At 40.3% G+C, this 15,186-nt stretch overlaps 1 protein-coding gene across 1 annotated transcript in view; it reads right to left on the bottom strand.

Moving 5' to 3' along the window:
* LOC309552548 (uncharacterized protein) overlaps positions 1 to 15,186 on the bottom strand; it is a gene marked incomplete at its 3' end in the record, with an annotated part of 65,997 nt that overhangs the window by 19,440 nt on the left and 31,371 nt on the right. Inside the window, exons 7-11 of the mRNA XM_082253503.1 lie at positions 13,987 to 14,004; positions 11,479 to 11,564; positions 7,348 to 7,448; positions 6,094 to 6,237; positions 5,581 to 5,688 (exon numbers count right to left, since the gene is read on the bottom strand). Coding sequence (XP_082109629.1) covers positions 5,581 to 5,688; positions 6,094 to 6,237; positions 7,348 to 7,448; positions 11,479 to 11,564; positions 13,987 to 14,004 — 457 coding nt within the window. The remainder of the gene's footprint in view (positions 1 to 5,580; positions 5,689 to 6,093; positions 6,238 to 7,347; positions 7,449 to 11,478; positions 11,565 to 13,986; positions 14,005 to 15,186) is intronic.

The following is a 15,186-nucleotide window of genomic DNA, read 5'->3' as shown; positions in this document are numbered from 1 at the left end:
CTGCATCCATGCAGGGGAGATTCAGGCATTTCTCTTGGGGACCATTGTAACTGGGACCGAAAGTGATGGAAAAATCCAATACGTTGAGCTGCCACCAGAATAGAAATAATAGTAAAATCTTCCAATAGGGACACTTGCACCTGTGACAACTGAGGGGATATCCATCACTTTGGATGATTTCTTCTCACTTCCTATTGTGGCTACAGGAGGTTGAGGGAACTTGCCCCAATGTGACACAGGTGGCAAAAAAAACATGTTAACCACCTTGGCGGTAATCCCGAGCGTGACTAGGGGTGGATTTTTCATTGCAGGAGCGGTAACCCCGAGTCATGCTCGGGGTGGATGTGCAGAGAGCGCAGCGGTGTTCTCTTACCTTCTCCTGGCGATCCAGCGATGATCTCTCATTGCTGAGATCGCCAGCCGAGAGTCCCGCCGCTCCTCCATCCTCCGTCGGTGTGATCACTTCCTAGTTCCGTTCCCTGCAGCAGCAATGCTGCATGGGAGCGGAACTAGGGAGGGAAATTCAAAAAAAAAAAAAAAAAACGTTACACAAAACACATTTTATATTATATATATATATATATATATGTATATATATATATGCACACACACACACATATATATAAAATTATATTATTAATTAAATTATAATTCATGCGTTATATATTATATATATATATATATATATATATATATATATACACACATACACACACACACATATATCTATATATAATATATAATGCATGAATTATAATCTAATCAATAATATAATTTTATTATATATATTATATATTAAATAATAAAATAATATTATTGATTTGATTATAATTCACGCGTTTGTGTTTCAAATTTATCACATCTGGGATGTCTACTAGACTCTTGTTTTGGTCAGGTTTAAGTCAGTAATTACTAAGAATTGTAGGCCTATAATACATAACGCCAAATTTCCATGAAAACAATTGTACCGCTTTTGGTATGTAATTCCTGACATAATCATACCGCCAGGGAGGTTAAAGGGCTTTAACCGTCCTATATTCTAATAACGCTTTAGGCACACTTTAAAACTAAATTTTATTATACATGAATAATGATGTGCCCTTTCTTAGATCAGTTACCATTTTAAATAGATATTCATTTGAAGGGGTTACTTAAAACAAGTAAAAACAGTAGTTGCAAGGGTTATATGCCTTTTTTGGAGATATACTGTATCAACTGCAAGGGTTTGGAAAAAGACATCTTTATCTTAAAGCCCAAAGGAGTCTCACTCTTTTTTCTGTAGCCGCTACCTGCTATATGCTAATATTTGTGACAATTTTCTTATTTGGAAATTACTTAAAGCGGTGTTTTACCCAAAAGCTAATTTGCTTCCTCCCTCCGGTGCCACATTTGGCACCTTTCAGGGGGGAGTGGGGAACGGTTCCTTCACGCATGCGCAGTAGGGACCCACCCGTGAAGCCGCAAGGCTTCACTGCCAGGTTCCCTTACCGGTAATGGCAGCGGCAGCACTCGACAGCCAATGGAAACATCCGCTGCGGTGCTGACATCGCTGGACTCCAGGACAGGTAAGTGTCCTAATATTAAAAGTCAGCAGCTACAGTATGCATAGCTGCTGACTTTTAATTTTTGGAGGGGGGGGGGGGCGTAACTCAACTTTAACCACTTAAGCCCCGGAAGATTTTACCCCCTTTCTGACCAGGGGGTATTTTGCGATTCGGCACTGCGTGACTTTAATGGACAATTGCGCGGTCATGCGACACTGTACCTAAACTAATTTGACGTCCTTTTTTTCCCACAAACAGAGTTTTCTTTTGGTGGTATTTGATCACCTGTGTGATTTTTTGATCATGCGCTATAATAAAAAAAAAAAAAAAAAAAAAAGAGCAACAATTTTGCAAAAATAACAATATTTTTCACATTTTTTATATGAAATTCCCCCAAAAAAATTTAAAAATCTAAATTTTTTAAAATTTTTGGCCAATTTGTTTTCTGCTACCTATGTTTGGTAAAAAAAAAATCACAATAAGCATATTTTGATTGGTTTGCGCAAAAGTTATTGCGTTTACTAACTAAGGGAAAGATTTGTCATGTTTGTCGTTTTTTTTTTAACGAGTAATGGCGGCGATCTGCAATTTTTTTTGCAGGACTGCGAAATTGCGGCGGACAGATCGGACCCTTGACTGACATTTTTGACACTTTTGGGGGTACCAGTGACATTACTACAGTAATCAGTGCTATACATATGCACTGTTACTGTAAAAATGGCACTGGCAGGGAAGGGGTTAACTTTATTAGAGATGCAGTGACTATGTGTGTCCCTAGGGGCGTGCTTCTTACTGTGAAGGGATGTGGCTGTGTGTGTGTAACAGCACAGATCAATGGTCCTACATAGCAGGACCGTTAGATCAGTGCTTTTACACAGGGGAGAATGACAGGCGGCTTTGTTTACATCATCCGCCTGCCTTTCTCCCTTCACAGCGGACGATCGCGAATGACCGCCGGTCACACGCACGGAGGTGTCCGTGAACGAGCCGAGGCAGGAGCGCGCCTCCGACGGAGCACGCCCGCCCGCTATTGGCTCCCAGGCTAGTGACGTACCGGTACGTCGCTTTGCCTGGCCAGGGCTGACCGCCGCAATATATGTACTTGCGGCGGTCGGCAACCGGTTAAAATGCATTTCTATATTAGTGGAAATATGCTTCTTGTCTCTATGCTGGTGAGTAACAGGAGTCTTCGTGCACACTTGTAGTGCAGGTGAAGAAATGGGGTGTGCCTGAACAGGCCTGTTCAATTACAGTCAGAATACTGCACAGTCAAACTCTGGTGTCCGTTGTACTGCACAGTTATATTTAGACACCCTCAGGCTTGTTAAACTAGTAGAATACAAGTAAGACTATTAAAATTGAGGTTGTTGGTACTATGGCAATCTGACTGAACTGGGCTTTAATTTCCCAGACTCATAGCTTTTACCTGTCATATGCTTTCATGGGGTGAATAAGCCTTACACATGATCAAATAAACCTAGTAGTTTCATGCCTTTATTTTACTTTTATCTTAAAGTGTTACTAAACCCACAACAGTAAAATCAGTCAGTAAAGCAGGGGTGTCAAACTCAATTTCATAGCGGGCTGTCTCAGCAATATGGCTGCACTCAAAGGGTCGGTTGTATCTGCCAGATTAGATTTCCAGAGTCACCACCCTCCCTTACTTCACTGTGTACCTCCCTTACACATTGTGCTACTGAAGAAGCTTGAGGTGGAGCTGAGAAGCAGAAAGTGCAGGGTCTGAAGGAGGACCAGAGGGGGGCTGGAGTCTTCTTGATGCAGAGAACAGGGGACATGGAGATGAAGGGGGTGCTGTGGCTGCACAAATAAGTGCAGGATCTGTAGGAGGAGTTCTGTCCTCCTCTCTGCTGCCAACTGCTGAGATGGGAGGGGACAGAGACAAACCTCTCTGCGGCTGCCTAGAGAACAGCATGATATGGCAAAGGAGTTTTGTCCTCCTCTCTGCTGCTAACTGCTAAGACAAGGTGGAGGTGGAGGTAGAGATGAGGGAGTGCCGCAGCTGGAGGAAAGGTATGAGGGTCACATCAAAAATGGCCTGGAGGGCCGGATTCGGCCTGTGGCCCTTGTGTTTTACACATATGCAGTAAAGCATGCTTGTTATACTCACTGTGGAACCTAAGGGGTTAATCCTCTGCATTGTGTAAAAAGGCTGTTTGATAGTGTGTTCTCTGTTCCTCGTCTTCTTCCCAAACATGCTAGAACAGAGGCTAGGGGACAAGCTGCACATGCTCAGTTTGATGTGTATTGCTAGAGAGTTTTTTTTTTTCTTGGGAGAGTTGGCTACTTAGGATGTCTACTTAGACGAAACGTGGCAGCTCTACTGCAAATGCCCTTTTTTATCTACTTGTACAATCGTTATACCATCAAGTCTGTGTAAGTGTATTTCTCCTTTTTACCATTAAACGTCTTAAAAGATACACACTATGTGAGCTTTTTATTTTTTGAGTGTCCGCAAGAGGATTTCTTGCTGCTCTTACTGCTAGTGGCTATAGCATTCCTTATGAGTGGATGACATTGGAGGATTGAGCCATTGATCTTTGGATATTATATTGGTATCAAGTCCATCTATTTCTTAGAAGCCTGAATGACCCAAAAGGTGTATACTTTATTGGGTCCACTACATCTGGTAAGCCTTCATTACAGTTGCCCTGTTGGTGATGGTCATGCACCTGAATTCATAATAGAAGACTTATCAGCACCTTTGCACGTCTATGGTGGAATCTGTGGACTTTTTGCTATGATGAGGAATTTAGTATTAACATAATCAGTCACTTTATCACCCATTTACTTACATTATATAAATATATATATATATATATATATATATATATATATTTTTTTTTTTTATGATTTTGTTGTCCATATATAATTTTGCACTTTATGTATTGAAGTACTAAGTTACTTCATTTTAGCACTGTTATTATGCGATTTTGCACATGGTTTATGCACTTTATTTTTGGTTAACATATATTTCTATGCATAAGCACTATTGCACTTTATAACACAATCCAATAGCGCTGCAAATTTTTGCTTTCTTATTGTTTTCACAAATTGTCATTTGTTGTTGCTGGCTGCTGTATATTTAAGGTTGGCGCAGTATATATTACAACCAAAATTTAAAATTCTAACACCATAAAGTTCTCCATACATTGGGGTTGATTTACTAAAACTGGAGAGTGCGAAATCTGGTGCAGCTCTGCATAAAAGCCAGTTAGCTTCTAATTTCAGCTTTTTCAGTTACACTTCGACAAAAAAACTGGAAGCTGATTGGCTCCTATGCAGAGCTACACCAGATTTTTCACTTTTCGCAAATCAACCCCATTCCCAAGGAAATGACAAAATGATATGTATCAATGTGCTCTTACTTAGAACTGGAGTTAATTCCTCACAGCCACCAGTCAGATGGAAACTTTCAGGACAAGATTTAAACTGATTGGTAGCTAAGGGGAAACAGGTCAAGTTCCTGATATATCAGACCTTTATTTTGTATTTATTTATTACAGGCATTTATATAGTGCTAACAATTCGCACAGTGCTTCATAGATTATATATATATATATATATATATATATATATATATATATATTGTACATTCACGTTAGTCCCTGCCCTCAAGCTTAGAATCTAAGGTGCCTAACTCACATTCATACATACACATACTATGGACAATTTAGACAGGAGCCAAATAGCCTACCATCATGTCTTTAGTGGGTAATTAGCTAACATCAAGCCTTGTTTCTTGCCTTTCCCCAACACTGTGGGGTTGATTTAATAAAAGGCAAATAGTCTGTACACTGCAAGTGCACCCACAAGTGCACTTGCTCTAGATCTGAGGGGAAGTTCTGCTGATTTCTATCCAATCATGTACAAGCAAAAACACAGTTTTTCATTTTCCTTGCATGTTCCCCTTAGAACCAGAGCAACTGCAATTGCAGTGCACAGACTATTTACCTTTAGTAAATCAACCCCAATGGTTATGATTTGTTTGAATCCCTGAGCGACTTGTTTTACTTACTGTAAGGACAGTTTGCGTAGCTCTCTCCATAAAGTCCTTCACATTCTCCTCCACTTCCGTGATGGTTTGGACAATTTCCTCTTCACTCAGGGAATTTAAGATTTCCCACTTAATAAAAATGGTTAACATATACGGTAAGTGTAAGAAATACATGTTTTATCTCGGGAATAACTGAAACATTTAATGGAGAAGTGATATAAAAAACAATAACGGCTATGACTAGTAGATTAGATAGAGAAGGGAAAGTAATAATGTTAGAATCCCTGTCATGTATTTTGCTGACTTTGGCTCCATTCAGGAGGATTTCCCACAATTCCTAGGATGGTGACCGTGATGATAATGTTGATAGGTCAACTGAACAACAGACCTTAAGCCCTCTGAGCACTGTCTTCTCTTGTAGCTGTGGAAACCCTCATCTTGAATCTTGTTACTCCAAATGAGTAAAGAGAGGCCAAACAAAACTGTATGGAGTTATATGAGTTTTTTACATTTTTTATCGTTAGCATTAGATACCTGAGTACTGGCATCTGTCAGCTGTTCCTGTTTTGCAAATTCTTGATCTTCAAGATCCTTTAATTGTCCTTCTCGTCTCCTCAGCTCAGCCTCAAGAAGGCTTCGCTGCACTGCTGTCTCATCCTGCAGGGTTTGCAGGCTTTTCTAGTAAAAATAAATCAAAACCTAAGATTAACAGTATATGCATGAGTATAATCTAACAGCTTTTATAAACCAGAAATACAGATGTACATTTCAGTTTTACTTAAAGTGGAACTTTAAGAAAAAAAAAAACATGGGTGAACAGGCAGGATTTTTGATGCAGAAGACACATCCTTCGTCTCTTCTGCATACAAGTTCAGCAATGCCAAGTTGACTGAACTCCCGCAAATGCATGGGAATTACATCATCTCAGCCAGGCCAATGATAGCAGCTGGTGATCGATACCCAGAAGCCAGCTGCCCAAAGATGTCAGAGGCCTGTGGGGTGCTCTGGGGCTCTGCATCGCTGGAGCCAAGATGAGTATAGTTCTGTTTTAAGAACCAACCAAAAAAATAATTATTTTTTGTTATTCTCTGACTCTATTTGGTTGACATATTTTTTTGTTGTTGTTGAATTAGGCACGTTAAGACAGACAGTTAGAGCCGGTTCACACTAATCCGACTTGTCAGGCGACTTGGTCGTCTGACAAGTAGCTTCCAATGCTGTGCAATGGAACCGTTCTAATCAGAGCGACTCAAGTCGCTCCGACTTAGAAAAAGGTTCCTGCACTATTTTTTGGCAAAGTCGGAGCGACCTGCATTGACTTCTATTATGAGAAGTCGTTGCAAGCCGCGCTGAAGTCGCGCTGCACGGGCGACTTCATTAGTCGCCCGAAGTCGGGGCAACTTTGAGTCGGATTACAGTCAACCGACTCTTAAACCTACGGCCTTTATTTTATTATCCCATGTGTTGCACAATTCCACCACAGTATTTATTTTTCTGTCTCCTAGATTGTAAGATCTAATGAGCAGGACCCTCTGATTCCTGATTAAATTGTATTGTAACTATACTGTCTGCCCTCATGTTGTAAAGCGCTGCGCAAACTGTTGGCGCTATATAAATCCTGTATAATAATAATAATAAAAATAAACTTTTGCTTTTTCTAAAAAAAAAAGTACTTACATCTGTATAAAATGATTTATGTTATATTTTGCTATTCAGTTCTATGCCCTTTCCGAGACAAGGGTTTTCAGAAAACCAATGAATAACCTTATTGTGTTCTTAGTTACCGACCTTTGTGACTTCCAACTGACTTTTAACATGTTGGATCTCGAGAAATCGTCTTTCATTCTGTGTCACCACTTCTTTTAACTGTTGATCTTTTAAGGTTAGATCTGTGATTAGGGAAAATTTTAAAATAAGTCTTAAGCCATGTAGATCTCTCCACCTTTTCTGCCAGGAAAGCAGACCATTCAGTGCTGGGACAAGGTCATCTAGAGCCCAGGTCGAACATACCAAATTGCCCCCCACCCTAAATGTATAAGCATTATGTGTCAGCAAAATTCCCACCCCCCCAAAAAAAAATTTGGCATTCATCTGCATGCTCACCCCCTAAGCAGCCAGCTCAAATCCTCTCTCTCCCCATATAACTCCAACACAAATCCCAACGGAACACAAGAAATTTCCACCTTCTTACACAAACCCTCTACCCCTCAGTTTTCTCCTTCAAGCACAAATCCCCCCCTCCCCCCCACACTCCAAATACCCCCTTTTCAGCACAAATTCCCCTTCCCTAATCCCCCATCCTAGAACAAATTCCCACCAAATTTCCCCTTTTGGCACAAACATCCCTACAATCAGGTCTACTAGCACAAATACCCCCCAACCCCCCAACCCCCCAAACATATTTCCCCTGTACCATATTACTTTTATAGCACAAACCCCCCTAATCCCCCCCCCGCACAAATATTCTTTCCTCCATCCCTCTTCCCAACACAAATTCCCCCAAATCACCACTCCTAGCACACCTCCCTATATTTGACATCCTAGAACAATTCTTACCCCCTGTCGACCCCCCCCCCCCAAATCTCCCTTCTCAACACAAATCCCCTCCCCCAAATCAACGTGTGGTGCCCCCAACCTCACATAATACTACAGTGCCCAGGGCAGCCGGCCTTCCCGCCCACCTCTTGTCCTGGCCCTGAGACCATTCATTACAATTATAAAATGCATGGCTAGGATAAAGACATAATATAGTAAAGTCCATAAGAGTAGGGTTACAGAAGTAATCCTCAGGTGAGACCGAGTCACTGCTTGTCTGTGCTGTTTAGAGAAGTGACATATGTGCAGGGGAGTGATGCTAGTGCAAATCAGAAATAAAAAGTGTGCTGCTGCAGGTTTCTCTCACGGGGAGGTGCTGTAGGACACAAATACTAACACATGTCCATCAAACAATTTTGTAACATTCAGTGCCAAAGTATAGGTTGGTTTTAAATCTGAACTGTAGCTAAAAATTATTTTTGCTCCACAGCTCTAGCTACACTTACATTGTAATGAAGGATGTCCCATGAAGTGCAGGCTGCTGGATTCTGTAGAAATCTTCACTGCAGGGCTGCCCTGTCCTCTTCCTGCTGTTGAAATTCTGGAGCTGTGGGGGTCTCCGGGCTTAGTTGTACTAAAGATAATCAAATAGGGGCATGCCCCTTCCTCCATTGAGAAAAGTTCTTTCACTGATTACGCTGCATTCAACACAATTTGTAAATGGGGGAGAGTCTGGTCAATCACAGGATTCTCTTCTCTATTTACAGATTGTGTTACAGGCAGTGTAATTAGAGAAATACGTTTTCTGAATGGAGGAGATACCAGAGGGGGTCCCTGTTACATAATACTAATACATCTAAATCCAGAGAATTTACGTTGCTAACCCCCCCTGCCCTGGAGTTTCAGCAGCAAGAAGAGGACAGGCCATCACTGCAGTCAGTGGTGTATTTAGGTTTTGTGCTGCCCTAGGCCTGACTAAACTTGTGCACCCTCTAATTTACATATGACCCACTCCTTCCTGTAAAGGCCATGCCCCTTACTTTTTATGACCCCCCTGTCATCTGTGAACCACAGACCAAAAGTCTACGCCCATCAGCGTAGCCTCATCAGTTCCCATACGTTCAGCCTCATCAGTGCCCATCTGTGCAGCCTTATCAGTGCTGCCTCATTAATGCTCATCAGTGCAGCCTCATCACTGACCACTTTACACTTTATGGGGGTGCCAGACTGATTTGCCTCCTGGACTCTTCCCTCTGGCCCAATTTACCCCATAAGACTGGCACTATACTAAAAGTGTAGCGCAAGCTGGCGGAGACCCTTTTCGTGCAGGACCCGGGAGGAGGCTGTTTTTTTTTCGTGCAGGGTGCAGCTTTTTTGCTGCCCCCCTGCAAAGTGCCGCCCTAGGCCTGGGCCTTGTTGGCCTAGGCCAAGATACAGCACTGACTGCAGTGAAGATTTCTACAGAATCCAGCAGCCTGCACATCATGGAACATACTTCATTATAGGTAAATAATGTAACTAAAGCTGTAAAGAGTGCCACAAATGAGCCCTCAAAATTCCTATTTGATACTTCCATTATTGAAGTCAACTATAAAATACTCTTAAGATGGTACATGGTGCTGACTAATAGCTTCCTATGTCCCAGGTGCCTCCCCTAGAGGTTTCAGAGGGTGCGGACATGAGTGAAAACAATATCACATTTGTTAGACATGCTCAAAGTTAAGAGGTTTTGGATCTGCGTATATAATTTTGTTTATTCCTTAAACCAGACACACCTAAAAATATCTTTATGACAAGCCCTACTAGGTGGTCCATGGGAAGAGGTAGCGAGACATACAAGAAAATTGATATAGTTTGTATTTCTGGTAGCTAAAACAGCAATTGGCAGATCTTGGAGGTCTTTGTGGTCCACACAAAATTATCATGGATAATAGTAAATTAAAAAGGATCAGCTATTTTGATTGACAATGTGCATTTATCTGAAAAATGATGGCACCATGGGTACACTACATAGCAGGAGAACAATAACTGGCGTCTATAGCAGGGCACGTTGGATGACTGGAGGGGTGTTATTCATCTCTTCCCATTTCTCTTTCTACCTCTCTTATTCTTTTCCTCCCTTTCTCTCCCATTGTATTCAATTATCCATACATTCAGTCTCCCATTTAGGTTGCACAAAATGCAAGTTTCTTCATTGTTGAGGTTATATTGTTCTATAAAAAAGTTGATTGATCAGACAACACAGCTGTTACCCTAGAAGGGGACATATTCAAAAGGCAATAACAGAGGCTTCTAATCTCTGCTGGTCTGGTTTCGTTCAACTACCTGGTGAGTCACTGACCTGGAACAAGCAGGTATCAGGACCAAGTAGCACATTAAGTTGGAGGAGGCGGTGAAAGGGTGTTTGGAGTACTGGAGCCGACCGATATCCGGGGGCAAGGGCTTATGCAGCTGATGCATACAGGCTATGATCAATGCGAGATGTGGTGAGTGTCCATTACTAAGGGGAGCACGAAAGGTGTGGTGAAGGCTGCTGATCCAGAGCTAAGGAACACGGGTGTTTGTTAGCCAAAGAGTGTTTCAACCTCAAGTGTTATTTTCCCTGCTGAAAGACTGGACACTACTATTATCATTTTACATTCATGTGAAAGGGACTTTTTTATCATGAATTTTTCATCATTCTTTTAATAGAGTGATTCAAGCGCTGCTGAATGTGTTGCATGCTGGACTATGACCATACACTGTGATCCGCTTTGACACGTTTTTCCGATATATATATATAATTATTTATTATCCAGCAATTTTTACTATTTATTCTCATTAGTGCTTATCATCTTTTAAGCCTTTTCTTAGGTTTACGAATTTTTGTGTTTTATATTTATATACATTTATTCACGTTCACTTTGGTACCTTCAGCACATTTGTGAAGATTGATATTTATTATCTAGTGTATGTTTCCCCACTTCTAGAGTGTTTGCGCTGATTTATTCTCTTTATTTAAATTTTATTGTATGTGGTGACACTACAGAATTAGCTGCAGACTTCTAGTGCTCCATTCATATATCTTCATTTCCTCCTCTTTATCCGTTCCCTTTTTCTCCTTTGGTAGCGCATAGGTCCACTTTTACAAATATCCAACTTGGCAATTATTTCACTTGGCACTAAATGTGCTAATAGAAAGGGAGCTAATACATACAGCCTTTTTTAGTAAACGAGTCTTTATTCTTAAGTGCTGAAGTAATTAGAATTCACTTTGCTGATGTCAGACCAGTAAAAAGAGAATTCTGATTAGTTGATATGGGTTAATAAGAATTCTTTATTGAATAGGGCCAATAGTCTGTTATGTAAATAGAATATAGGTAAAACCATAGAGGAGCACCTCACCTTTTTCAGCTTGCAGTAGTTGATCAGTTAGCTGTCCAATGTCTTGCCTTGCTTGGTCCAGCACCTTTTCTAGCCTTTTCCTTCCCCTACAATATCATTTTTTTTATTTACATTACAAAATTGTTTTTTCCAAGATTCTTTTCTATTATCTGGAATACAAAACCTTGGCTGATAGATATACTTTAGGTGTGATCATTTAGAGACAGTTAGGACACAATTAAGTACAAATGCTAATTTATAAAAAACACAGTAAATCTGCCATGTACTAGAACGACACTAAACATTACCTTATGAATCTCCAACTGACACCATGATAGTCTGTTAATGCAGACATAAACAGGAAACTATATTGATTTTGGCTCTATTTTTTTTATACTTTAGATTTTTATTTGTCTTTCACCTTTCTCTAGAGAACTATGAGATTTTACAAAAATGAAGCATAGCAGAAGCTATTTGCCTGCCTGTCTGTAATTGAAATTTGGAGTGGAGCCAATATAAAGTGACTGTAAAGACAGAACATTTTTTACTTTAATGCAATCTTTTCTCATTAAGGTAAAAAAAACTTCTGCATGCAGCTCCTCACCCTCACCCCCACCTCTTCTTATGTTTACCTGAGAGTGATCTCAATTCAGTGATGTGCATGAGAGCAGAGGCTCTCTTGTCTCTCTCCCTCCTCATTGGCTTATAGACAACAGTGGGAGCCATTGGCTCCCACTGCTGTCAAACACAGGAGTTAATGGACACACAGAGCGGGGCTCGAAAGCGAGCATGCACAACTGCCCCATAGTAAGCTGCTTGCTATGGGGCACTTGGCGGGGGGGTTGAGGTGCTGGAGGAGCTAGGAGCGCTGACAGGGGGACTGAGAAGAAGAGGATCAACTATCCTCTGATCAACAAACTATTACACAGAGCAGGTATGCATGACATACCCTTGGTGGTATCCAAGTGGTATTGCGGTCTGCACCAAACCCTAACTGTAAGTGTATATTTTATTTAATAAATATTATTGGAAATTACTACACTATGGTCGGTCTATTCTCCTTCATGTGGGGCACCATATTAGACAATCCGGAGACACCAGGAAGGGCCAGAGGGTTAACGTGGAGGTATCCATACAACCAGGACCAGTACCAGAACCATAGGCAAGCAGGAACCCATAGAGGGATAAACGCAGGATCTCCTGGACCACCCATATTGCTGTGCAGAGCTTGCTACCCCTTTCAGGGGGAATCATTGTGGTGAGTGCAATTCTTATAGGGGCACTGCATCACCGCAGAGAGCACAGCCAAGTAAGAATTAAAGCACAGAACCACCGTCTCACTTAATCCTTTGGCTTCTTATATATTTGGGATACTAGTAGCTCCTCAATAGGATCACCACTTAAACTTTACTTTGGACTTTTTTAGCACTATAGTATCTCCATAGAGTTATGTGGCTGATAGTCCATCACAGCACCTAACATTGGGACTTTGGAAAATATTTGATCTGGAGAATTTATTTATTTATTTACTCATTTATATAAAATTTATTTACCTATATTTATTTGTCATATCGAGTACCCTCAGGAGGTATTCACTTGTTCACCAGTTTGACACTACAGCACTTTAATTATCTATTTGTATCTTACATATTTAATTTATAAATCTATTTATTAATTTTTATATATCATAGAATATATTCACCTATTTCACAGGATTTGTATTTATTTTTCACATATTTGTGGCACTGAGCACTAGAGCACTTTACTATTAATTTAACATATTGAATGCCGTGTATATATATATATATATATATATATGTGTGTGTTGCTTATGGTATCATATGTCATACCCATAACACCACAACAGATACATTACCACATACCAGTGTCAAATATATCAACGTACATTAGAAGTAGCGTCCATACCCTTTATTATTTTTATCTCATAAAATGATTGTAAACCCTTACATTTACTCAGTAAAGTAACTTACACTCAGGTGATACATAGAGATAAAACAAATTCTCCTACCTACATAAGTTGTACCTGCTCTCTTATCTGCAGTCATTCAAAGTACAGAATTTAGATAGCATTTATCAGCTTCAGAAGGCTAAGGACAAGGATGCGATCTAACACACATCACAGAACAGGGAGCCGAGTGTAATATGAGACCTGGAGTGGAGGGAATGGATACACACGCACACACGCCCCACACAGTCACTCAAGGAAACATGCACAGCTAAAGCTGTCGAACACCTACTATGTGCTGAAGGGGATGGGGGGGGGGGGCGCAACTCCTGGGATTGTGTGGTGTCAGCACAGACTGTCAGAAGTGACTCATGCAAATAGCAGAGGAATGAGAGAGCAGACAGATAACATACTAGGTGCTTTGGATAGAGTGTGCTCTATAGAAGGATATGCTTCGTAAATTTTTTATGCAATATGCACATCTTCCTGGTTTAAAAATATATTTATAGATTTCCTACATTCTTACCTGCATCCTACCTCCCTCCTGTAAGCATTTAACATACCTGTCATCTGAAGGCTTCCTGTGAAAGATTATGACAAAACAGTTATATGGTAGTTGAACGAAAAAGATGTGTAAATATAAATATTTTAGATCCACAGCAGAAATGTAAACTCTACACAGTTAATACTACAAAATTCACATAATATTCACTTCTATAATAACATGTACACCAACCATTAATTTACCTTTTAATATGTATTTTAAACCAGTGGTGACTCTAGGAACAATATATGGGGGGAGGGCACATAAGATACCACAGTCAAAACTGGGGGGGGGGGGGGGGGGGGTTTACTCTTAATTTTCACCAATATATCATACCACTGAAAAAATGAAATAAGTATATATATATATATATATATATATATAAATAAGGAATACAATATACAAGAGTAATGCAGTATGCAATGATACCTTTTTATTGTACTAACTTAACACTTAACACCTAACAATATAAAGACAAGCTTTCAAGAGCTTTCCTTTCTTCCTCAGGTATTGCTTCAGACCTGAGAAAGAGGAAAACTCTGAAAATCTTTTCTTTATAGTTTAAAGCAATTTCAGCAAACAGCTTACGCCGTAAAAAACCCCTAGTATTGGTGCCAGTTTACACAGTAATAACTCCTAGTAATGGTGGCAGTTTATGCAGTAATAGCCCCTAGTATTGGTGCCAGTTTACACAGTAATAGCCTCTAGTATTGGTGGCAATTCATGCAGTAATAGCCCCTAGTAATAGTGGCAGTTTACGCAGTAATATCCCCTAGTATTGGTGCCAGTTTATGCAGTAATAAACCCTAGTATTGGTGCCAGTTTATGCAGTAATAACCCCTAGTAGCTGTTCCCGTTTACACAGTAATAACCCCTAGTATTGGTGCCAGTTTACGCAGTAATAGCTCCTAGTATTGGTGCCAGTTTATGCACTATTAGCCCCTAGTAATGGTGGCAGTTTATGCAGTAAAAGTCCCAAGAATTGGTGCCAATTTATACAGTAATAGCCCCTAGTATTGGTGCCAGTTTATGCAGTAATAAAGCCTAGTATCAGTGCCAGTTTAGAAGGCTTGAAGGGGGTTTAGGGTGAGCTTAATTGCTAAATGGATAACTGTATTGTTTATGCTTTGAACTTTGAGAATGAATTGCTTTACAGTGCCCGAGGCTGCAGGGAAAAGTTAGATCATGTTGTAAAGCTTATTTGCTGCTTGTAATTTAG

This window comes from Pelophylax lessonae (genome assembly GCF_965119305.1).
Source record: "Pelophylax lessonae genome assembly, chromosome: 4".
NCBI classification, from domain to species: Eukaryota; Metazoa; Chordata; class Amphibia; order Anura; family Ranidae; genus Pelophylax; species Pelophylax lessonae.
This window is presented reverse-complemented; position numbering and strand designations above follow the sequence as displayed.